The 26159-nt window shown below is 43.7% G+C and overlaps 1 protein-coding gene across 1 annotated transcript; it reads right to left on the bottom strand.

Annotated features, from left to right (window-relative positions):
- Positions 1-153: 153 nt before the first annotated feature.
- On the bottom strand, positions 154-24910 carry LOC139422705 (alanine--glyoxylate aminotransferase 2). The gene is made up of 14 exons (XM_071173975.1): positions 24697-24910; positions 17284-17372; positions 16514-16704; positions 16206-16329; positions 15871-15965; positions 15526-15619; positions 13726-13819; positions 11699-11799; positions 10870-10962; positions 10471-10603; positions 5287-5375; positions 3427-3576; positions 2218-2316; positions 154-937 (listed from the first exon to the last, which is right to left on the bottom strand). Exons 1-14 carry the CDS (start codon positions 24794-24796, stop codon positions 833-835), a joined length of 1557 nt encoding a protein of 518 aa, XP_071030076.1. The 5' UTR covers positions 24797-24910; the 3' UTR covers positions 154-832.
- Between the last annotated feature and the right edge of the window lie 1249 nt (positions 24911-26159).

Here is a 26159-nt window from a genome sequence, read left to right as displayed (position 1 = left end):
TTTTCTACATATGATTACAATCAACTAATTTGTGTGCCTCAAAAGTTACATGTAGTCATTTTGAACATTATACAACAGGTGAGTCTAATCCTGATTGGTTAAAACTGCATTCCAGCCAGTGTCTACATGTAGTCAATTTGAACATTATACAACAGGTGAGTCTAATCCTGAACACTGATTGGTTAAAACTGCATTCCAGCCAGTGTCTACATGTAGTCATTTTGAACATTATACAACAGGTGAGTCTAATCCTGATTGGTTAAAACTGCATTCCAGCCAGTGTCTACATGTAGTCAATTTGAACATTATACAACAGGTGAGTCTAATCCTGAATGCTGATTGGTTAAAACTGCATTCCAGCCAGTGTCTACATGTAGTCAATTTGAACATTATACAACGGGTGAGTCTAATCCTGAATGCTGATTGGTTAAAACTGCATTCCAGCCAGTGTCTACATGTCGTCAATTTGAACAACAGAAAGCATGGTACCATATCTAAATCTGATTAAGGCTCATCTCCAGTGGACTGACACCCCAACGCTAGCCTGGTCCCAGATCTGTTGGTGCTGTAAAACCCAACTCCTATGATCGTGGTGATGCAAGACAAAACAGACCTGGGTCCAGGCTACCTCAAACGCCATCTTCGTGCATGTTGTACGTAGGGCTCTTGAGCGTTGATGTCTCGCATCGTGTGGGAGAGATGAGGGTACTCTAGCGTCTTTCATTTGCACATGCATGAATGGTGATTGAAGTGCCTGTCTTTTTCTCAATTGCCTAAAATCTGTACTCCTCCTTTGATCTATCTGAAAGAAGTGACCGGGTGAAAGCCAGGCCTAATGATGATCTTCCATGTAGTTGTGCAAAGCCTGGTTAAACACAGCCAAGAAGAAGTCTGCATCGTCCCTGGTGATACACATAGGGGGCTTGATCCGGAACGTCTGTGGGTCAGAGAGAGAGCGGGTGTGAGTGGGAAAGAGCTATTGACAGTATGTTCATAGATAACTAACCTCTGTGGGTTAGGAAGTATTTCCTAAAACAAGTGGCACCTCAAATCCTCAAGCTGTCAAAGTAATCTGTGCATTCTTTACCCAAACTGAATATGCAAATTAACAGAAAATAGCATACTACGACAAAAGCCAAAAACAGCAAGGCGCCCTTTTGTCCTCCCTCCCTACATTCCCAGGACTTATCATTAACTTTAACCTGAACGGACTGATCTGATACTTGGTTTGTTACATTGCTTTGGAGCCATGTAGGTTCACGACAGACCACAAAGCTAAGGCTTACTAGCAGGCAGATCCTGACTGACAGGACAGACAGGGAATTTGAGTGTACCTGTCCATATACTCCTCCTTTCCATTACCTGTCCATATACTCCTCCTTTCCATTACCTGTCCATATACTCCTCCTTTCCATTACCTGTCCATATACTCCATTACCTGTCCATATACTCCTCCTTTCCAATACCTGTCCATATACTCCTCCTTTCCATTACCTGTCCATATACTCCTCTCTTCCAATACCTGTCCATATACTCCTCCTTTCCATTACCTGTCCATATACTCCATTACCTGTCCATATACTCCTCCTTTCCATTACCTGTCCATATACTCCTCCTTTCCATTACCTGTCCATATACTCCTCCTTTCCATTACCTGTCCATATACTCCATTACCTGTCCATATACTCCTCCATTCCATTACCTGTCCATATACTCCTCCATTCCATTACCTGTCCATATACTCCTCCTTTCCATTACCTGTCCATATACTCCATTACCTGTCCATATACTCCTCCTTTCCATTACCTGTCCATATACTCCTCCTTTCCATTACCTGTCCATATACTCCTCCTTTCCATTACCTGTCCATATACTCCATTACCTGTCCATATACTCCTCCATTCCATTACCTGTCCATATACTCCTCCATTCCATTACCTGTCCATATACTCCTCCTTTCCAATACCTGTCCATATACTCCTCCTTCCATTACCTGTCCATATACTCCTCCTTCCATTACCTGTCCATATACTCCTTTCCAATACCTGTCCATATACTCCTCCTTTCCATTACCTGTCCATATACTCCATTACCTGTCCATACAATCCTCCTTTCCATTACCTGTCCATATACTCCTCCTTTCCATTACCTGTCCATATACTCCATTACCTGTCCATACACTCCTCCATTCCATTACCTGTCCATATACTCCCTTACCTGTCCATACACTCCTCCCTTCCCAATCAGAACACCCATGTCTTTGGTGTCTTCGAAAATCTCGCTCATGGCTGCTGGTGGGAGAGGTTTGCGGCTCGCCTGAGAGGGAGGGGGAGATAGAGGACAGAGCAAGAGACAGAGAGAGAGTGAGGGAGACTGGGTGGGTTGGAGGGTTAGGACAGTGGTTATGTTCAGGCCTGCTCTGTCGTTATGCAGGACTCTCTACTCGTGATTAATAAGTAACTTGATCTGAACTGAACCATGACCATGTGGGAGGGCACAGAAACTCGTTCAAGTCGCATGCTATATGAGTGATAGTTCTTGGTTAAACAGGATGTTGTATAGACATTGTATATATATATATATATATATATAGACTACAGTATAGATAGTATAAAACAAGAGAATAATCATTTAACCAATTATGCTAATAATTTCACTAATCTAATTAAGACAAATTATTAATCCATCTGAGAATAAAGCGCATAATATTATGTAAACAATAAGCGATTAGGTCTCCCCAATTAGCCAAAATATGAATTTGCAGGTTCATTAAAATGTTCATTTGCATTGCTCTTACTGTACAATGCACCTGATCTTTCACCATAGTGTGGACTATGACCTCTCACCTTATCTTTCACCAAGTGTGGACTATGACCTCTCACCTTATCTTTCACCAAGTGTGGACTATGACCTCTCACCTTATCTTTCACCAAGTGTGGATTATGACCTCTCACCTTATCTTTCACCAAGTGTGGACTATGACCTCTCACCTTATCTTTCACCAAGTGTGGACTATGACCTCTCACCTTATCTTTCACCATAGTGTGGACTATGACCTCTCACCTTATCTTTCACCAAGTGTGGACTATGACCTCTCACCTTATCTTTTACCAAGTGTGGACTATGACCTCTCACCTTATCTTTCACCAAGTGTGGACTATGACCTCTCACCTTATCTTTCACCATAGTGTGGACTATGACCTCTCACCTTATCTTTCACCAAGTGTGGACTATGACCTCTCACCTTATCTTTCACCAAGTGTGGACTATGACCTCTCACCTTATCTTTCACCATAGTGTGGACTATGACCTCTCACCTTATCTTTCACCAAGTGTGGACTATGACCTCTCACCTTATCTTTCACCATAGTGTGGACTATGACCTCTCACCTTATCTTTCACCAAGTGTGGACTATGACCTCTCACCTTATCTTTCACCATCTCCACTCCAATCTGCAGTCCCTTCCCTCGGACATCCCCAATGATCTCATACTTGTCCCTCATCTTGGCCAGCTCGGTCAGCAGATAAGTCCCCACGTTGTGGCTGATCTGCTGCGTGCCGTCCTCCTCCATGGTCTGGTGGTGAAATACAATTATAGTAAGCAAATCTATTTCTATGGTGGAACATTAACACATGGAGTTAATGGTGCAAGAATAATGGTGGAACATTTAGCAACATTAACACTTGGAGTAATGGTGCAAGAATAATGGTGGAACATTTAGCAACATTAACACTTGGAGTAATGGTGCAAGAATAATGGTGGAACATTTAGCAACATTAACACATGGAGTAATGGTGCAAGAATAATGGTGGAATATTTAGCAACATTAACACATGGAGTAATGGTGCAAGAATAATGGTGGAACATTTAGCAACATTAACACATGGAGTAATGGTGCAAGAATAATGGTGGCTTGCAACATGGAAGTGCAATTATAGTCATATTTCTATGGTGTGCAACATGAAGGAACATGGTGCATTAGCAATGCCATGAATTTTTTTAAAATGATGTGTACTTCTGTGACATGCAAATTCTAAAGCTGAAATCTACTTTTATGGTACTCTAATATACTCTTACAATATAGAAAACCATTTAGGGCACATTCTAATAATAAGCATGTGGTATAAAGTACATTGAAAAGCAGAAGAAAATGATTTATAAACAGTAGCTCAGATCATAGATGGTAGTTTAGTTCAGTGTTTCTCAATATCCAGTCATCCAGTACCACCAACCCTGGTTCTCCAGTATCCCCAACCCTGGTCCTCCAGTACCCCCAACCCTGGTCCTCCAGTACCACCAACCCTGGTTCTCCAGTATCCCCAACCCTGGTCCTCCAGTACCCTCAACCCTGGTCCTCCAGTACCACCAACCCTGGTCCTCCAGTACCCCCAACCCTGGTCCTCGAGTACCCCCAAAGCTGGTCCTCCAGTACCACCAACCCTGGTCCTCCAGTACCCTCAACCCTGGTCCTCGAGTACCACCAACCCTGGTCCTCCAGTACCCCCAACCCTGGTCCTCCAGTACCCCCAACCCTGGTCCTCCAGTACCACCAACCCTGGTCCTCCAGTACCACCAACCCTGGTCCTCCAGTACCACCAACCCTGGTCCTCCAGTACCACCAACCCTAGTCCTCCAGTACCACCAACCCTAGTCCTCCAGTACCCCCAACCCTGTTCCTCCAGTACCACCAACCCTGGTCCTCCAGTACCCCCAACCCTGGTCCTCCAGTACCCCCAACCCTGGTCCTCCAGTACCCCCAACCCTGGTCCTCCAGTACCACCAACCCTGGTCCTCCAGTACCACCAACCCTGGTCCTCCAGTACCACCAACCCTGGTCCTCCAGTACCACCAACCCTGGTCCTCCAGTACCCCCAACCCTGGTCCTCCAGTACCCCCAACCTTGGTCCTCCAGTACCACCAACCCTGGTCCTCCAGTACCACCAACCCTGGTCCTCCAGTACCACCAACCCTGGTCCTCCAGTACCACCAACCCTGGTCCTCCAGTACCCCCAACCCTGGTCCTCCAGTACCCCCAACCCTGGTCCTCCAGTACCACCAACCCTGGTCCTCCAGTACCACCAACCCTGGTCCTCCAGTACCACCAACAGTACACATTGTTATTGTAGCCTTGGACAAGCACCCCTGATTCAACTAATCATCAAGCCCTCTTGAGTTGAATCATTTGTGTTTTTGTCCAGGCCTACAATCCAAATGTGTGCTGTTGGGGCTCCTGGAAGACTGGATGTTGAGAAACCCTGGTTTAGTTGGGTGTGTTTCTGCTTACATCCAGAACAGATGAGGCGATGGCACATGCCACAGGATTACCACCGAACGTGTTGAAGTGAACTCCCTTGGCAAATGAAGCGGCCACCTCTGGAAAACAAGTCACAACAAGAGCTGAGTGGGACAGCTCACTTCACACCTCATCATTCTAGGGAAAAACTCCTTCCATGGAAAGATTCATAGGAGAGATAGAGAGTGTGTGTGTCAGTCAGAGGTGGATGGGCTCATTGTAATGGCTGAAATGGAATGAGGTCAAACGTGGTTTCCATATGTTTGATCCCTATGTATTTTATACCTATTCTTTCCAGTTATTACCAATAGCCTGTCCTCCTATAGCTCCTCCCACCAACCTCCTCTGATGTGTGTTTGTGTGTGTGTGGCCCAACTCGAGGGTCATCAGGGGGATGTTGAACCGATTACACCCTGGTCTGATGAACACGTGTGAACTGAACAGAGCTTATCCCTTCCTGATTGTGTATACAGACCAGGTGTTGAAAGAAACTATTTTCCAATTGTTTCATTCTGAACAGAACCATTCTTGTTTTTGGAACAAAGTTCTCAACTGGTTAGAACCAAATCAAGTACATGTTTATATTGTTCCTTTTTGTTCCTTTTTAAACCTCTGAAATATATATATATTTTTAAACATTTAGCTCGACATTAAATGACTTTACCAATCAGTGCGGATAGAGCAGCTTGCTGTGGAGTGGGCAAGTGATTTAATCTGTAAAGGAAAGTCATGAAGAGCAAATTGTATTTTGCCGCAACAGCCCGGTTTAGTCATACTGAAAGACAAACACAGACACACACTATGCTACCAGTCACATGATAGGGCTAGAGATGCAACTGACATTTTGAGGGTGAGCAAGCTTGCCTTTAAGCGCAAGGCATCTTGTTATGACATACATGATCTGAATTAGTCCCACAGAATTATACCTAGGAGGAGTGGCTTCTATGGAGGAACTTTGAATGTCTTTGAACTTCTGAGTTGGTTTAACGTGGGACCAGAGCGAACGTTAGCCAGCTAGCTAACAAGCTGTGCAGAGCAACACTAAAATTCAACCACAAAAAGGTGAGGTGTTTTAAGTCCAATGTGAAAATATACACTGAGTGCATAAAACATTAAGGAAACCTTCCTAATATTGAGTTGCAACCCCTTTCGCCCCCAGAACAGCCTCAATTCATTGGGGCATGGATTCTACAAGGTGTCGAAAGGGTTCCCCAGGGATGCTGTTTTCCACAGTTGTGTCAAGTTGGCTGGATGTCGTTTGGGTGGTGGACCATTCTCGATACACGCAGGAAACTGTTGAGCATGAAAAACCCAGCAGAGTTGCAGTTCTTGACACAAACCGGTGCGCCTGGCACCTACTACCAAACCCTGCTCAAAGGCACGTTTATATTGTGTCTTGCCCATTCACCCTCTGAATGACACATACACACGATCCATGTCTCAAGGCTTAAAAATCCTTCTTCAGCCTGTATCCTCCCCTACACTGTTTTTAAGTGGATTTAACAAGTGACATCAATAAAGCATTATAGCTTTCACCTGGTCATTCTATGTCATGGAAAGAGCAGGTGTCCTTAATGTTTTGTACACTCAGTCCTTAACTAGCATTGAAAAAGTAAATCCATTCTTCTCTAATTAAACATCGCTCTCTAATTTCTGAATTGCGCTTGTAATGTCATCTGTAGGTAACCTATGCTTCAGAGGGGAGGGGCAAGTAACCTATACACACACCCCCACTGTCAAAGATTTCCAGCTGGCAGATGATGGAATAACTTTATGAGTGAGGGCTTGCATAGGTGCTTTGTTGCGATTTTTGTGGGACTGGGAAAAAATGCAGTTATTAACCAGTTCCCATGTTTTTAAAATAGGTTCCGGAACAGTATAGATCATTTTCGGTGTGGGTTCTGTTCCTTGAACGGGTTCCAACCCTTTGATACAGACCACAGGCCACGGACTGAAAAGTGGAGGAATCCAGAACAAGGGAAATGAATGCCACATTACAATAGTGATTATTACTACACTCTGAAACCTGTTGAAAGCTGAGACTGATCCTCGAAGGGTTAGCTGGTTATGTTGCCTCACACCTCAACACATGCACTGGCACAGACACACAGTCAGAGACAGTGGTGTGTTGACTAATCAGAGACATTGATTGTTAGCACACCATGGTGTGAGAGGTGAACCATCATTGTGGTGTGAGAGGTGAACCATCCTTGTTTCTAGCCTATGGAATCCAGGGATGTGTTGACATGGAAACAAAGCCTTTACAAACAAAGTTGGCATTACACGGTTCTCCAGTCGTAGAACCTACAGCTTGGACACACCTACTCATTCAAGGGTTTTTCTTTATTTTTACTATTTTCTACATTGTAGAGTAATAGAAGACAAACTATGAAATAACAAATATGGAATCATGTAGTAACCAATATTTTATATTTGAGATTCTTCAAAGTAGCCACAGCTTTGCACACTCTTGGCATTCTCTCAACCAGCTTCACCTGGAATGCTTTCTCAACAGTCTTGAAGGAGTTCCTACATATGCTGAGCACTCGTTGGCCGCTTTTCCTTCACTCTGCGGTCCAACTCATTCCAAACCATCTCATTTCGGTTGAGGTCGGGGGATAGTGGAGGCCAAGTCATCATATGCAGCACTCCATCCACTCTCCTTGGTCAAATAGCCCTTACACAGCCTGGAGATGTGTTGGATCACTGTCCTGTTGAAAAACAAATGATGGTGGGACTAAGTGCAAACCAGATGGGATGGCGTATCACTGCAGGATGCTGTGGTAGCCATGCTGGTTAAGTGTGCCTTGAATTCTAAATAAATCACAGACAGTGTCACCAGCAAAGCACCATCACACCTCCTACATGCTTCACAGTGGGAACCACACATGCGGAGATCATCCGCTCACCTACTCTGCATCTCACAAAGACAGCGGTTAGAACCAAAAATCTCAAGTTTGGACTCATCAGACCAAAGGACAGATTTCCACCGGTCTAATGGCCATTGCTCATGTTTCTTGGCCCAAGCAAGTCTCTTCTTCTTATTGGTGTCCTTAAGTAGTGGTTTCTTTGCAGAAATTTTACCATGAAGGACTGATTCACACAGTCTCCTCTGAACAGTTGTTGTGAGATGTGTCTGTTACTTAAACTGTGTGAAGCATTTATTTGTCCTGCAATCTGAGGTACAGTTAATTGCCGATTTCTGAGGCTGCAGAGGTAACTCTGGGTCTTCCTTTCCTGTGGCAGTCCTCATGAGAGCCAGTTTTATCATAGCGCTTGATGGTTTTTGCGACTGCACTTTGTGCGTCTGCACAAAGTTCTTCAAATTGTCCGGATTGACTGACCTTCATGTCTTGAAGTAATGATGAACTGTCATTTCTCTTTGCTTAATATGGACTTGGTCTAATACCAAATAGGGCTATCTTCTGTATACCAACCATACCTTGTCACAACATAACTGATGGGCTCAAATGCATTAAGGAAAGAAATTCCACAAATTAACTTTTAACAAGGCACACCTGTTAATTGAAATGCATTCCAGGTGAATACTTCATGAAGCTGGTTAAGAGAATGCCAAGAGTGTGCAAAGCTGTCATCAAGGCAAAGGGTGGCTACTTTGAAGAATCTCAAATATAAAATATATTTTGATATATTTAACACTTGGTTTGGTTACAACATGATTCCATATGTATTATTTCATAGTGTTGATGTCTCCACTATTATTCTACAATGTAGAAAATAGTAAAATTAAAGAAAAAACCTTGATGAGTAGGTGTCCACTTTTGACTGGTACTGTACATCACGGCTCTCACTTTTAGAACCAGCATCACATTTCTCAGTTACTGAACCTGTATCATTGTCTTTACAGAACCTGTATCACTGTCTTTACAGAACCTGTATCACTGTCTTTACAGAACCTGTATCACTGTCTTTACAGAACCTGTATCACTGTCTTTACAGAACCTGTATCACTGTCTTATCAGAACCTGTATCGCTGTCTTCACAGAACCTGTATCACTGTCTATACAGAACCTGTATCAGTGTCGTCTCTACTTTACAGCACCTGTATCACTGTCGTCTTTACTTTACAGAACCTGTATCACTGTCTTTACAGAACCTGTATCACTGTCTTTACAGAACCTGTATCACTGTCTTATCAGAACCTGTATCACTGTCTTTACAGAACCTGTATCACTATCCTTACAGAACCTGTATCACTGCCTTTACAGAACCTGTATCACTGTCTTTACAGAACCTGTATCACTATCCTTACAGAACCTGTATCACTGTCTTTACAGAACCTGTATCACTATCCTTACAGAACCTGTATCACTGCCTTTACAGAACCTGTATCACTGTCTTTACAGAACCTGTATCACTGTCTTTACAGAACCTGTATCACTGTCTTATCAGAACCTGTATCACTGTCTTATCAGAACCTGTATCACTGTCTTTACAGAACCTGTATCACTGTCTATACAGAACCTGTATCAGTGTCGTCTTTACTTTACAGAACCTGTATCACTGTCTTTACAGAACCTGTATCACTATCCTTACAGAACCTGTATCACTGTCTATACAGAACCTGTATCACTGTCCTTACAGCACCTGTATCATTGTCTTTACAGAACCGGTATCACTGTCCTTACAGAACCTGTATCACTGTCTTTACAGAACCTGTATCACTGTCTTTACAGAACCTGTATCACTGTCTATACAGAACCTGTATCACTGTCTTTACAGAACCTGTATTAGGGTTCTCAGTTATAGAACCTATAAAGTTCCAGAGTTACTTTCCACTGTATAGCATGATGCGATGACTTTTCAATTAGGAGAAATCGAATTAGATTTTCTATTTACATCCTGAATTGACTGAAGGATGATGGCAGTGAGCAAATACGTAATGTAAGTATCAACATCACCCTGGAGTTTCCTTTCCATTCCTAAACCGCCACAATCGCTCTCCATCAAGAGACGCTGCACTGCTGCTGACCCTGTGTGTGTGTGTGTGTGTGTTGGGGAAGACAGATGATGTTTCTATTCTATTCAGCATGTGTCAGGCAGTCATTGTTTTATTAAACAGTAGCTATGGACATCTGTGTGACAGAGTGTGAAGTGCTATACCTTCTTCCCCTCCACTGAGGTGGTAAATAAATAAAGTGCTTCCTGTCTCACCAGGTGTCGTGACAACCGCTCCCATAGGAAATCCATTAGCGATGCCCTTTGCCATGGTGACCATGTCTGGTATGACATCATGACCTTGGAACCCCCAGAAGTGACTTCCTGTGCGGCCAAACCCTGTCTGGACCTGATGCAGCGAAGACCAGGCACAAACAGGCAACATGGTTAACATACAGATCAATGTGGACGTAACCCTTTTGACATGTAGCATGATTGACATACAGATCTATGTGGACGTAACCCTTTTGACATGTAACATGATTGACCTGCTTAGTAATGATTTCTGACGCATCTATATAGTTGTTGTTTGTTATATGGAATTAATGATATATAAACAAATAGGAATATTGAAAATATACATACAAGGATGGAATTTATAAAAAAGTATCCAACCTCATCTGCAATGCAGACCCCACCTCTCTCCCTCACAAGTTTGTAGGTGTCCTTGAGGAAGTTCTTGGGGTATTGGACAGCTCCTCCAACTCCCTGTAGAAATACATGAAGCAATATAAGATAACAATTATATGAAACCACAACTATCCTGTGACAATTGTTTATTTTCAGCAGTAAACACTCAAAGACATGACAAATCTGTAATGCAACATCTCCACAACGAGTCACGTTTATATTGGACCTAGAAGATAAATAATTAAATGTAAATTTCATTGCCTGTACTTGTCAGATTATATGGAGCTAGAAATAACCATTTATTTAACCTTTATTTAACTAGGAAAGTCTGTTAACTGTTTACAATGACTGCCTACCCAGGCCAAACCCTAACCCGGATGATGCTGGGCTAATTGTGCGCCGCCCTATGGGACTCCCAATCATGGCCGGTTGTGAAACAGCCTGGAATTGAACCAGGGTCTGTAGTGACGCCTCTAGCACTGAGATGCAGTGCCTTAGACTTCTGCAGCACTCGGGTGCAACAATGCTAAAGCATGACCACTAGAACCAGTAGTCTGTAGCCTATGTAGTTATAAATATATTTAAGCCCCCCCTATGAAGATAATTAGCCTTTGTTAGCTGAGCTGGAAAGATAGCCAATTAAGAGTTGGCTTCTTCAGCTTGTGATTTGTTCCCCATAGCAATCTGCTACATTGTCCTTACTGTATGTGTTTTTAGTCACAGCTTCTTGTTTAGAGCCATATCATTTGCCTTATCCCTACTTTTTGTAGCTATGGAGATGTTGGAATGATAACTGAACAATAAAAAGCTGTACCATAATAGGTTCAGCGAAGAACGCAGCGATACGACTGGGAACGCTGGTGGCAAAGACCTCGTTCAGCTGCCCAATGTATTTGTCATTCGCGGTACACGATCCTGTAATTGAAGAACGAAAGTAAATTAGGAGGAAAATTCCAACACAAAATTCTCTTTTTGGTATTTGTTTCATTAATCCATTGTCGACATAGTCCCACATTGTTTTTGCGGGTAACAATGTGTTTCAACACCAACAACCAAAACAGCATCAATGCTGTTACACATTATCACCCTTACTTAAAACTTCCTCTTTCAAGGTAGTGTAAACACGGGATCATGCAACTTGTTTGACAGATTCCCAGGTGTATTAGTGTGACTAGCTGACAGACAGGGAGTCATAAAGTGAACAGGTTGAAGAGTTTTCTAGGAAACGGTAAATGTTTGATAATAAAAAAAATAGGACTTTTGAACTGGACTGTAAAAAAGTATTCTTGGCTTTAGATCGATTTTCAGGTTTGCTGCGTAACCTTCACCCTTATTCAACTGAGCGGAATAACATAGTACTGGACTTTTACAACCAGATACAGGTTTTGATTGAATATGACTAAAATTCCCTCTCTGTCTATAGTCTGCGACATAATTTAGCACAGACAAAACAGCATTTACAGTTGATGTTGGAAAATACATCAAGACTTTCTATAGATAAAATATCACCGTAGCATTATGTATTAAATGTACAAAATAGGCAGTGTAGTAATAGGCCTGGTCACATGACATAATAAAGCCCTGGCTACAGATGTAGAATGTTAGCCTAATTTGATTACTGTTTTGTTGCTGATAAATTTTCCTGCACAGCACAAACTGCTAACTTGTGTACTTAAGGTTTAAAAAGGCTTCTAAAAAGTTTAGAATTTCCACTTTTAAAAAAAGTAATGTCACACTTGATTTGCCCACAAAAAAAATTGATCAACCTCAACAATTTAAAAAAAAATCCAAATAGTAATTCATATTTCCTGTTGCTGCAGGATTACTATTCTGCTGTAGCAAACTGGCTCAAATTATCCTCCTAGATCAGTATGACCTATGTAAACACTCCTAATGATATAAACCCCATCTCACCCTGTGCTCAGTGTGTTCAGGGATATATCCGTCTCTAAGCTGCAGTGGGTTGAAGGTTGAACCAACCAGAAGGCAGGATACAGTCTAAGCCTAATGCTGAGTTTCAGTGTTTGGGTGGGGGGGTGGGGTTGTGTCTGTGTTTGGGTGGGGGGGTGGGCGGGTTGTGTCTGTGTTTGGGTGGGGGGGTGGGTGGGGTTGTGTCTGTGTTTGGGTGGGTGGGGGAGTTGTGTCTGTGTTTGGGTGGGGGGGTTGTGTCTGTGTTTGGGTGAGTGGGGTTGTGTCTGTGTTTGGGTGAGTGGGGTTGTGTCTGTGTTTGGGTGGGGTTGTGTCTGTTTGGGTGGGGTTGTGTCTGTGTTTGGGTGGGTGAGTGGGAGGGTTGTGTCTGTGTTTGGGTGGGGTTGTGTCTGTTTGGGTGGGGTTGTGTCTGTGTTTGGGTGGGTGAGTGGGAGGGTTGTGTCTGTGTTTGGGTGGGGTTGTGTCTGTTTGGGTGGGGTTGTGTCTGTGTTTGGGTGGGGGGGTTGTGTCTGTGTTTGGGTGGGGTTGTGTCTGTGTCTGTGTTTGGATGGGGGGGTTGTGTCTGTGTTTGGGTGGTGGGGTTGTGTCTGTGTTTGGGTGGTGGGGTTGTGTCTGTGTTTGGGTGGGGGGGTTGTGTCTGTTTTTGGGTGGGGGGGTTGTGTCTGTGTTTGGGTGGGGGGGTTGTGTCTGTGTTTGGGTGGGGGGGGTTGTGTCTGTGTTTGGGTGGGGGGGTTGTGTCTGTTTGGGTGGGGGGGTTGTGTCTGTGTTTGGGTGTGGGGGTTGTGTCTGTGTTTGGGTGGGGGGGTTGTGTTTGTGCACGTGTGTGTGTAATTTGGAGACTCATAAGACCTCCCTGGTGGTTCATAGATGACTACACCCGGTGTGTGTGTGTGTATATGTGTTTTACTATACCTTGAGGACAGCTACAGTCCCTAATGGTCTGGATTGGGGAGTCTCTACAGTTGCTTCCTCCCCATGGGCCAGCAAATACATCAGGACACATGGTCTGGGAGGAGAAGAGACAAATTGAGGTTAAACCTGTCTCATACTCACTGCGGCATAGCTTCAAATAGCTTCATAGGTTTCAAAACCTAGATTGCTGTAATAGATCGGCCATTGTAGTTTAGAATGTAAGAATGTAAGATATAAAGTGTCATGGGTGGAAAATGACTATTCTGTCATTCATCAAACTCCGGTTCTGGGACCCTAAAACTTCATTAATACATAGTAACAGACAGGGCTGGTCCTGGCCGTTCTGCTGCCCTAGGCGAGACCACACAATTGCAACCCCTACTAGAATAGTCCCAGTAAGCAAAATAATGTTGAAAAGACGTCTAATATATGTATCTTTCCAGACATTGAAGCAGTAGCGTGGGTAAAATCACAGGGGAAGCACCCCCCCCCCCCAAAAAAAAGCCATAGTACAACCTATGTGTTGTGATAATTGTGTTGTTTGCTCTATAACCTGTTAGTTCATATGCCTTGCGACCGTGATATATAGGCCTGAGGCCGAGAAAATAAGAAGACACAGTGGCAGAATAAATTCAACCACACCTTTGTTTCATCACAAAACCGGAGAGCAACATCTGTGCTGTGAAGTCCACAAAGCATATTGCATGTAACAAACTGTTACATGACTCACAGCAGCGGTTTCCAAACTTTTTTGGTTACTGTACCACCAACTGAATTTTGCTCTGTCCTTAGTACCCCTGAAGTACTAATGTGCATTCAGGAATATAAAAGGCTACACCCCATCATACTTCCTGGGGTGTAGCCTACCATTGTTGGCCCTCAACAGAATATCATGAATGCCCATCCATGTGGTAGGCACACCATTTGTACAACAGGCATTGGCTTGATTAGTCCTGATTCCTGTGACTAATCAATTTGGCTATTTAAGCTCTGAATATTAGCTACCCGACTTTATCAGGAACTTTCCTGCACCTATTTGCAATGTGTTTGCACAGCGGGAAATGCAGAATAAGTATTTAATTTTTTCGCTATGATCAGCTCGTAAAATATTGACAGATACAAACTTGAAACCACTGATCATGACAATTTAGCCCATGGGATGAAACTCTTGGACGGCAATTTTGAGTAGCCTGATTTCTCATTCCATATTGTCCATTTAACTTTGACCAGACTTGTTTTTAGGGTATATTGTTGGTTTAACATGTCAGATCATTTTTTTTGTTGATTGGGCGGCATTTAGGTTAGGCTTTTTCATTGGAGAAACCTGCATGATGTAAAAAGTGTCCGTCTCATTACATCGTCATCCATGTTATCTACAGCCTGTAGGCTACAGAAAAGGCCACATACTCTTTCTAACATATCCTGTATCTGCTACATGATTTATGCCAGATAGTTTTTTTTTTGGACAGAACGTTGGTGGAGCGCTGCAGAGATGCATCTCTCCAACAGCACCCTAGAGAGGCATGCTGGGAATGGACAAGATTATTATTTTGCATCCTTGCCTTTGACAAAGTGGGCACTGCTTATCACAGGGCGGCGTCAGCGCTCACCTAAAAATCCCACATGCCACCGGTTGAGAGAAACGGTCATTGTTTTGGAGCATAATTATGTGAGGTTTTATGTGTTGATGGAGGTGCGTCTTGGTCAGTTTAGCTCAGAAAAAGCTTCCCTCATAGGCGGCTGCCTAAGAAGCGGGCCGGCCCTGGTGACAGACAGTAGTGATCGCCATCTCATACTTACATTGTGGCAGCCTAACCCAGAGGCAACAGGATACTTATAGGCTGCATTGGAGGTGAGACCCATAGTATGTGGACTGCCACCATGGTAGGACCCCCTGCAACAGACAGGCGACCAGAGTTAATTCACAGTTTAGTTTATGATCAGACTGTTCTCCCTGTTTTGAGTGAGGAAGCAGGTGAAACTTCTCCTGTGAGGTAACACGAGAGTAAAAGGTACTACCACCACACACTGTTATCCATTCGTCTGTTCACACACTGCATAGAACAGAGACAAAACAACCACTTATTATCACAGTTGAACATTCATTCAGTAAACCAATAAAAACCAAACCGTAGCCAGGGTTACCTCAGTGTGATGACGTCAAAGTTTCCTGTGTGTAGCCTAGCCATGAGCATAGCCAGGTCGTTGGCCTCAGAGCCACTGTTTGTCAGGTAGATAACCTAGCAGGAAACACAGGTACAAGACAGGATATTCATGTTTGCAATTATGGCGCTTTGTCTCAATAGAAATCCATACAATAGATGCCCATGGGTTTGGTCATTTGGTCATCCTGAACTTGTGGAACTGCGGAACCGTACCAATATTGCAGATAAAGTTGTGCGTTGTGCGGTGGTGAAACGTCACAGTAAATCATACGTAGAAATAAACAAAACAAACAAAGCGGACATATGGTACTGTGCCTTCAGCGGGTCTGGCAGGGTGGCAGCTAGCTTCTCGGTGTACTCATGCAGAGGGGAATACACGTAGATGTTAGTCGTGTGCCACAGCTTTCTCAGCTGCTTCTCTGCCGCCGACGTCACCTTTCTACAGAGACACAACATCAGAAACAACGTAGAAATGTTCAGAGGATCCTTGGATCTTCAATTAAATACAGTAGCCTGGTCCCAGATGTTTTTGTGCTCTTTCCAACTACATCGTCAAGCCATATAGTGTAGACGGGTACTCAGGCTAGGTGGATAGTGATGGGTATATGAAAGATTTTTTTTACGGGTGGCAGTGCCCCACGCTGACAGTGGCAACGCCAGCGAACAGGTCCAGGTAGCGCCTCCCGTCCACGTCCCACAGCCACTGCATGTGTCCCTGGTGAATGTACACTGGCTTCTTGTAGTAGGTCACTTTCATGGTCATTGGGTTGCAGTTCTGCCTCCGAATCTCCATCATACGCTCTTTGGACATGTCCTAGAATAAAGATCCCATGTTCAATATGAATGTCCTGGGTAGATTTTATTATAAAAAGGCAAGAAATTATACACACTATACTAAGATGACAAGACTGTTACTGAAACTTCGCAACAAGGTTGGGGGTCAATTCAGGAAGTAAAGTGAAATTCAAAATTTCTGCATTATAATTATAATTTTCTGTTTAGGAATTTTGAATTTTAGTTTACTTCCTGAATTGACTGTATTAAAATGGAATTGACTCAAATCCGGCACTGTTCTAAATTTGACAACTTTGTTCACGTAAACCCTGCCTTCTTACTGTAACTTGTATTCTTCTGGATTAAAGCTACATTCTTACTGTAACTTGTATTCCTCTGGATTAAAGCTACATTCTTACTGTACCTTGTATTCCTCTGGATTAAAGCTACATTCTTACTGTACCTTGTATTCCTCTGGATTAAAGCTACATTCTTACTGTACCTTGTATTCCTCTGGATTAAAGCTACATTCTTACTGTACCTTGTATTCTTCTGGATAAAAGCTACATTCTTACTGTACCGTGTATTCTTCTGGATTAAAGCTACATTATTACTGTACCTTGTATTCTTCTGGATTAAAGCTACATGGGGGCATCTCAGGGAGGTCAGGGGGTGGGTGTTTCACTGTAGACTTTTTAAATAATGCACCTGGAAGAGGAAAGGATTGGAAAGAAAATTAAGGGCCCCATTCCATCCGTAGCGCTGAAGAGCTGCGCTACAGCGCAATAGAAATTTAAGGGCAATGTTCCCACGTTAGTGGAAAGTGCCTTCATGTTAAATATGTCGGCTCCATCAGAAATTACCTTTAAATTTCAATCACGCTATAGCACTGAATTTCAGCGATACGGATTGAATCCAGCTCTATGTCTGCATCCAAAATTCCACCCTATTCCCCATACACTAGTTTCAACCAGAGCCCTGTGAACTCTGGTCAAAAGTATTCCTCCACAAAGGGTATAGGGTGTCATTTCAGACGTAGCCTTGGTCAAAAATAGATGTGTTGACAGTTGCAATGCAGTGAGACGTGCGAGAGAGATTTCATGAGCATGTTACTATTATTAACACCAAAGACCTGTGGTGAGACCGAGTTCCCTCCAGACCTGTTATTGTAAACCAGCCAGGTAGTTCCCTCCAGACCTGTTACTGTAAACCAGCCAGGTAGTTCCCTCCAGACCTGTTACTGTAAACCAGCCAGGTAGTTACCTCCAGACCTGTTACTGTAAACCAGCCAGGTAGTTCCCTCCAGACCTGTTACTGTAAACCAGCCAGGTAGTTCCCTCCAGACCTGTTACTGTAAACCAGCCAGGTAGTTACCTCCAGACCTGTTACTGTAAACCAGCCAGGTAGTTTCCTCCAGACCTGTTACTGTAAACAAGCCAGGTAGTTACCTCCAGACCTGTTACTGTAAACCAGCCAGGTAGTTTCCTCCAGACCTGTTACTGTAAACAAGCCAGGTAGTTACCTCCAGACCTGTTACTGTAAACCAGCCAGGTAGTTCCCTCCAGACCTGTTATTGTAAACCAGCCAGGTAGTTCCCTCCAGACCTGTTATTGTAAACCAGCCAGGTAGTTACCTCCAGACCTGTTACTGTAAACCAGCCAGGTAGTTACCTCCAGACCTGTTACTGTACTTTACACCAGCCAGGTAGTTACCTCCAGACCTGTTACTGTACTGTAAACCAGCCAGGTAGTTACCTCCAGACCTGTTACTGTAAACCAGCCAGGTAGTTTTCTCCAGACCTGTTACTGTAAACCAGCCAGGTAGTTCCCTCCAGACCTGTTATTGTAAACCAGCCAGGTAGTTACCTCCAGACCTGTTACTGTACTTTACACCAGCCAGGTAGCCACAGGAAAAGTACTTATATTGTGTCCGAAATGGCACCCTATTCCCTATATAGCGTATTACATTTAAACAGGGCTCATAGGGCTCAGGTCAAAAGCAGTGCACTATATAGTGAACAGGTTGCAATTTCAGGCTTAGACTTAGTATTTAGAGGCTGTAAGCCGAGGCATAACTGGTTCCTGACCCTTTGGCCCTTGGTCAAGGTACTGTACTGTGACAGGTACAGTTAAAATGTACTTATGCCTTCTTACATGTACTTAGGCTTTCCTACACTTTAATTAAGTTAGCTGAGACAGGCTTTCTGAACACCCTGGCCCTAGGTCAAAAAGGCAAGGTGTGCCAGTGTGTCCAAGTTGAGCAGTCTACTTGCCAGCAGCATACCACCCTGCATACTGCTGCTGGCTTGCTTCTGAAGCTAAGCAGGGTTGGTCCTGGTCAGTTCCTGGATGGGAGACCAGATGCTGCTGGAAGTGGTGTTGGAGGGCCAGTAGGAGGCACTCTTTCCTCTGGTCTAAAGAATATCCCAATGCCCAAGGGCAGTGATTGGGGACACTGCCCTGTGTAGGGTGCCGTCTTTCAAATGGTACGTTAAACGGGTGTCCTGACTCTCTGAGGTCATTAAAGATCCCATGGCACTTATCGTAAGAGTAGTGGTGTTAACCCCGGTGTCCTGGCTAAATTCCTAATCTGGCCCTCAAACCATCATGGTCACCTAATAATCCCCAGTTTACAATTGTCTCATTAATCCCCCTCCTCTCCCCTGTAACTATTCCCCAGGTTGTTGCTGCAAATGAGAATGTGTTCTCAGTCAACTTACCTGGTAAAATAACGGATAAATAAATAAACACTTTGATATGTACATTATGTAATATTTAGGTCAACTCAGGATACAACGATTTACAACTATGGATGAGAGAGCAGAGACTTTTTAAAAGTTTTTTTGTTTGTATTTATTAAGGATCCCCATTAGTTCCTGCCAAGGCAGCAGCTACTCTTCCTGGGGTTTATTATAGCTCCCCATTAGTTCCTGCCAAGGCAGCAGCTACTCTTCCTGGGGTTTATTAAGGATCCCCATTAGTTCCTGCCAAGGCAGCAGCTACTCTTCCTGGGGTTTATTATGGATCCCCATTAGTTCCTGCCAAGGCTGCAGCTACTCTTCCTGGGGTTTATTATGGATCCCCCCCTGCCAAGGCAGCAGCTACTCTTCCTGGGGTTTATTATGGATCCCCATTAGTTCCTGCCAAGGCAACAGCTACTCTTCCTGGGGTTTATTATAGCTCCCCATTAGTTCCTGCCAAGGCTGCAGCTACTCTTCCTGGGGTTTATTATGGATCCCCATTAGTTCCTGCCAAGGCAGCAGCTACTCTTCCAGGGGTTTATTATGGATCCCCCCCTGCCAAGGCAGCAGCTACTCTTCCTGGGGTTTATTATGGATCCCCATTAGTTCCTGCCAAGGCAGCAGCTACTCTTCCTGGGGTTTATTATAGCTCCCAATTAGTTCCTGCCAAGGCAGCAGCTACTCTTCCTGGGGTTTATTATGGATCCCCATTAGTTCCTGCCAAGGCAGCAGCTACTCTTCCTGGGGTTTATTATGGACCCCCATTAGTTCTTCCCAAGGCAGCAGCTACTCTTCCTGGGGTTTATTATGGATCCCCATTAGTTCCTGCCAAGGCAGCAGCTACTCTTCCTGGGGTTTATTATAGCTCCCCATTAGTTCCTGCCAAGGCTGCAGCTACTCTTCCTGGGGTTTATTATAGCTCTCCATTAGTTCCTGCCAGGACTGCAGCTACTCTTCCTAGGGTTTATTATGGATCCCCATTAGTTCTTACCAAGGCAGCAGCTACTCTTCCTGGGGTTTATTATATATCCCCATTAGTTCCTGCCAAGGCTGCAGCTACTCTTCCTGCTGTTTATTATGGATCCCAATTAGTTCCTGCCAAGGCAGCAGCTACTCTTCCTGGGGTTTATTATAGCTCCCCATTAGTTCTTACCAAGGCAGCAGCTACTCTTCCTGGGGTTTATTATGGATCCCCATTAGTTCCTGCCAAGGCTGCAGCTACTCTTCCTGGGGTTTATTATGGATCTCCATTAGTTCCTGCCAAGGCAGCAGCTACTCTTCCAGGGGTTTATTATGGATCCCCCCTGCCAAGGCAGCAGCTACTCCTCCTGGGGTTTATTATGGATCCCCATTAATTCCTGCCAAGGCAGCAGCTACTCTTCCAGGGGTTTATTATGGATCCCCCCTGCCTAGGCAGCAGCTACTCTTCCTGGGGTTTATTATGGATCCCCATTAGTTCCTGCCAAGGCAGCAGCTACTCTTCCTGGGGTTTATTATAGCTCCCCATTAGTTAATGCCAAGGCTGCAGCTACTCTTCCTGGGGTTTATTATGGATCCCCATTAGTTCTTACCAAGGCAGCAGCTACTCTTCCTGGGGTTTATTATGGATCCCCATTAGTTCCTGCCAAGGCAGCAGCTACTCTTCCTGGGGTTTATTATGGATCCCCATTAGTTCCTGCCAAGGCAGCAGCTACTCTTCCTGGGGTTTATTATAGCTCCCCATTAGTTCCTGCCAATCCTGCAGCTACTCTTCCTGGGGTTTATTATGGATCCCCATTAGTTCTTACCAAGGCAACAGCTACTCTTCCTGGGGTTTATTATGGATCCCTATTAGTTCCTGCCAAGGCAGCGGCTACTCTTCCTGGGGTTTATTATGGATCCCCCCCTGCCAAGGCAGCAGCTACTCTTCCTGGGGTTTATTATACCTCCCCATTAGTTCCTGCCAAGGCTGCAGCTACTCTTCCTGGGGTTTATTATGGATCCCCATTAGTTCCTGCCAAGGCAGCAGCTACTCTTCCTGGGGTTTATTATGGATCCCCATTAGTTCCTGCCAAGGCTGCAGCTACTCTTCCTGGGGTTTATTATAGCTCTCCATTAGTTCCTGCCAGGACTGCAGCTACTCTTCCTAGGGTTTATTATGGATCCCCATTAGTTCTTACCAAGGCAGCAGCTACTCTTCCTGGGGTTTATTATATATCCCCATTAGTTCCTGCCAAGGCTGCAGCTACTCTTCCTGCTGTTTATTATGGATCCCAATTAGTTCCTGCCAAGGCAGCAGCTACTCTTCCTGGGGTTTATTATAGCTCCCCATTAGTTCTTACCAAGGCAGCAGCTACTCTTCCTGGGGTTTATTATGGATCCCCATCAGTTCCTGCCAAGGCTGCAGCTACTCTTCCTGGGGTTTATTATGGATCCCCATTAGTTCCTGCCAAGGCAGCAGCTACTCTTCCAGGGGTTTATTATGGATCCCCCCTGCCAAGGCAGCAGCTACTCCTCCTGGGGTTTATTATGGATCCCCATTAATTCCTGCCAAGGCAGCAGCTACTCTTCCAGGGGTTTATTATGGATCCCCCTGCCTAGGCAGCAGCTACTCTTCCTGGGGTTTATTATGGATCCCCATTAGTTCCTGCCAAGGCAGCAGCTACTCTTCCTGGGGTTTATTATAGCTCCCCATTAGTTAATGCCAAGGCTGCAGCTACTCTTCCTGGGGTTTATTATGGATCCCCATTAGTTCTTACCAAGGCAGCAGCTACTCTTCCTGGGGTTTATTATGGATCCTCATTAGTTCCTGCCAAGGCAGCAGCTACTCTTCCTGGGGTTTATTATGGATCCCCATTAGTTCCTGCCAAGGCAGCAGCTACTCTTCCTGGGGTTTATTATAGCTCCCCATTAGTTCCTGCCAATCCTGCAGCTACTCTTCCTGGGGTTTATTATGGATCCCCATTAGTTCTTACCAAGGCAACAGCTACTCTTCCTGGGGTTTATTATGGATCCCTATTAGTTCCTGCCAAGGCAGCGGCTACTCTTCCTGGGGTTTATTATGGATCCCCCCCTGCCAAGGCAGCAGCTACTCTTCCTGGGGTTTATTATACCTTCCCATTAGTTCCTGCCAAGGCTGCAGCTACTCTTCCTGGGGTTTATTATGGATCCCCATTAGTTCCTGCCAAGGCAGCAGCTACTCTTCCTGGGGTTTATTATGGATCCCCATTAGTTCCTGACAAGGCAGCAGCTACTCTTCCTGGGGTTTATTATGGATCCCCATTAGTTCCTGCCAAGGCAGCAGCTACTCTTCCTGGGGTTTATTATGGATCCCCATTAGTTCCTGCCAAGGCTGCAGCTACTCTTCTTGGGGTCCAAACAAGTTAAGGCAAAAACAAGAATAAAAATGGTACATATAACATTATTTCACCACTACATATCTAAAATACAACATGTATAATAGTACCATACATACGTGTGTGTAGAGTGCCTCTGCTGGCGTGTGTGCGTATGCATGCGTGTGCTCTCTTGTGTGTGTCTCTTCACAGTCCGCATCGTTCCATAAGGTGTAGTTTAATCTGTGTTTTAAATCTGACTTTACTGATTGCATGATGTGGAATAGAGTTACTGTACATGTAGTCAATGGCTGTGTGATTTCCAGAGTCCGTTCTGGACTTGGGTACTATGAAGAGACCCCTGGTGGCATCAATCAATCGAATGTATTTATAAAGCCCTTCTTACATCAGCTGATGTCACAAAGTGCTGTACAGAAACCCAGCCTAAAACCCCAAACAGCAAGCAATGCATGTGTAGAAGCACGGTGGCTAGGAAAAACTCCCTAGAAAGGCCAGAACCTCGGAAGAAACCTAGAGAGGACCCAGGCTATGAGGGGTGGCCAGTACTCTTTTGGCTGTGCATAGTGGAGATTATAATAGAACATGGCCAAGATGTTCAAATGTTTATAGATGACCAGCAGGGTCAAATAACAATAATGACAGTGGTTGTCGAGGGTGCAACAGGTCAGCACCTCAGGAGTAAATGTCAGTTGGCTTTTCATAGCCGATCATTCAGAGTATCTCTACCGCTCCTGCTGTCTCTAGAGAGTTGAAAACAGCAGGTCTGGGACAGGTAGCACGTCCTGTGAACAGGTCAGTGTTCTTGTGGAGTATGCATGGGTGTCTGAGTTGTGTACTAGTCGTTTGAACAGACAGCTCAGGGCTTTACAAGGTACAATCAATTCTACCAGCTATTTTAGATGGGGAGGAGGACAACGTGAAGACAGTGTGCCAACGTTATTTGAATTCCTCAAAAAGGAGAAGTATAACCTCCCAGGGTTTATCAATGAATAATAAAATGTACTTAAGGTCACCAAGGAAACGGATAACCTTATCATATCTCATGAAGCCAGGTTGCTTGTTAGGGCATCTCAGAAAACTGATACTGTATCTGGTAGAACAGATGTAGGTTACTTTGGGAAGGTAGGTGAGATGAAAGGACAAACTTTTCAAATCCTCATGCACAAAATGATACACATCGGTTATAATAATAAAAAAATAATATGATCATATCAAATAAGCAATAAACAAATGGTACACCTAAGTAATGTGCTCAAACATTTACAATGACTCGGCTTGTATCCAAAAAGCATGCTCATTGCTCAGTCCTCTATAATAGACTTAACAAATGTATAGGTTGTTGATTATCAATAAGGCTTTTAGGTGAATAAATAGATCAGTGAACTGAACTTCAACCACAAAATGATCTCTACAAACAATTTGCACGTACTGAAAATAAAGAATAAAGCCCCATGTCTTTTTTTCCTGTATGCACTGTTTGTGCGTGAAAAACAATCCAAGTAATATAATATTACACTGTCAAAGCTCAAGTTTTACCTAGGCCTAATATAAAGATTACAGAAGGTTATTAATGGAATCGTTGCGCTCAACAAGCGCTACTCTACTGCAAATTGAATCGTTGCGCTCATCAAGCACTACTCTACTGCAAGTTGAATCGTTGCGCTCATCAAGCGCTACTCTACTGCAAGTTGAATCGTTGCGCTCAACAAGCTCTACTCTACTGCAAGTTGAATCGTTGCGCTTATCAAGCGCTATTCTACTTTACTGCAATATGAAGTGCAAAGTTCTAATGACCACAACTATATTTTGCCGACTAAAAGGTCCACAAAAGCAATCAAACTAGACCGCAAAACCAAAAAAACGCAGACAGACATTTCGATACATATCATCCAAACAAGAATTTGAGTCTTTTGTGGTCGTTCTCTGTTTACAAGTCGACATCACCAAGGTAACTTACCACTAGGCCGATGGAATTTGGCCAAGCCAGTAAAGGCATTGTAGGAGTATTTTACCCGATCCAAACATGGGCCATTGAATCGGGAGAAAAACTTATGCATGATGTCTACAGCAGGTAAGATGCCGTCCTGTTGGTCGTTCTCGGGAACTGTTACAGTAATGAAGTCGACAAATGCAGAAATGACAGGTTTTTTCCTGAAAAGCTGCTGAAAAGGGTGGAGAGCATATTCAGCCAATGAGGGTCCGAGCCCCGACTCTTAAGTAGTAATCATGTCTTGGTGGTGCAATCTGTGACACGCGGGTACTATTATGGGATCAATATCACGCCAAATATATTGCGAACACACAGCATGCATGTTGTATTCGTGTTTTATGATCTGTACAAATAAGTACCAATCTACAAATGCAAATCCCTTTCCACAAATGTAAATCACTTTCCAGAATGTAAATCACTTTCCAGAATGTAAATCACTTTCCAGAATGCAAATCACTTTCCACAAATGTAAATCACCAATCCACAAATGCAAATCCCTTTCCACAAATGTAAATCACTTTCCAGAATGTAAATCACTTTCCAGAATGCAAATCACTTTCCACAAATGTAAATCACCAATCCACAAATGCAAATCACTTTCCAGAATGCAAATCACTTTCCACAAATGTAAATCACCAATCCACAAATGTAAATCACTTTCCAGAATGCAAATCACTTTCCACAAATGTAAATCACCAATCCACAAATGCAAATCACTTTCCACAAATGTAAATCACCAATCCACAAATGCAAATCACTTTGCAGAATGCAAATCACTTTCCACAAATGTAAATCACCAATCCACAAATGTAAATCACTTTCCAGAATGCAAATCACTTTCCACAAATGTAAATCACCAATCCACAAATGCAAATCACTTTCCAGAATGCAAATCACTTTCCACAAATGTAAATCACCAATCTACAAATGTAAATCACTTTCCAGAATGCAAATCACTTTCCACAAACAAACACCTTTTGATTTGTAAGTCAATATATTGCATTAGAGTTACAGTTCATATAAGGTAATCAGTCAATTTAAATAAATCCATTAGGCTCTAATCTATAGATTTCACATGACTGGGAAAACTAATATGCATCTGTTGGTCAAAGATACAGTACCTTAAAAAAAATGGGCCTCCTCACAGTATTTCTGGGCATTCAAATTGTCATCGATTAAAAGCAATTGTGTTCATTGTGTGTAGTTTATACCTGCCCATACCATAACCCCACAGCCACCATAGGGCACTCTGTTTACAACGTTGACATCAGCAAACCTCGCTCTAAACGACGTTAGTGGCGGTTTATGGAAGAGAAAATAACATTAAAATTATCAGGCAACTGCTCTAGTGGACATTCCTGCTGTCAGCATGCCAATTGCATGCTCCCTCAAAACTTGACATCTGTGGCATTGTGTTGTGTGACAAAACT

Source organism: Oncorhynchus clarkii, chromosome 12, assembly GCF_045791955.1.
Source record: "Oncorhynchus clarkii lewisi isolate Uvic-CL-2024 chromosome 12, UVic_Ocla_1.0, whole genome shotgun sequence".
NCBI classification, from domain to species: Eukaryota; Metazoa; Chordata; class Actinopteri; order Salmoniformes; family Salmonidae; genus Oncorhynchus; species Oncorhynchus clarkii.
This window is presented reverse-complemented; position numbering and strand designations above follow the sequence as displayed.

Bases quoted from the DNA above. Each gene is read 5' to 3' on its own strand.
- LOC139422705 (XM_071173975.1), bottom strand. From the start codon at position 24,796: ATGCATAAGTTTTTCTCCCGATTCAATGGCCCATGTTTGGATCGGGTA. The intron at 2,317-3,426 runs GTGAGAGGTCAT...CCTCCCTCTCAG, and splicing joins TGGAGATGGTGAAAGATAAG to GCGAGCCGCAAACCTCTCCC. The intron at 938-2,217 runs GTAAGGGAGTAT...TCTGACCCACAG, and splicing joins AGGGAGGAGTGTATGGACAG to ACGTTCCGGATCAAGCCCCC.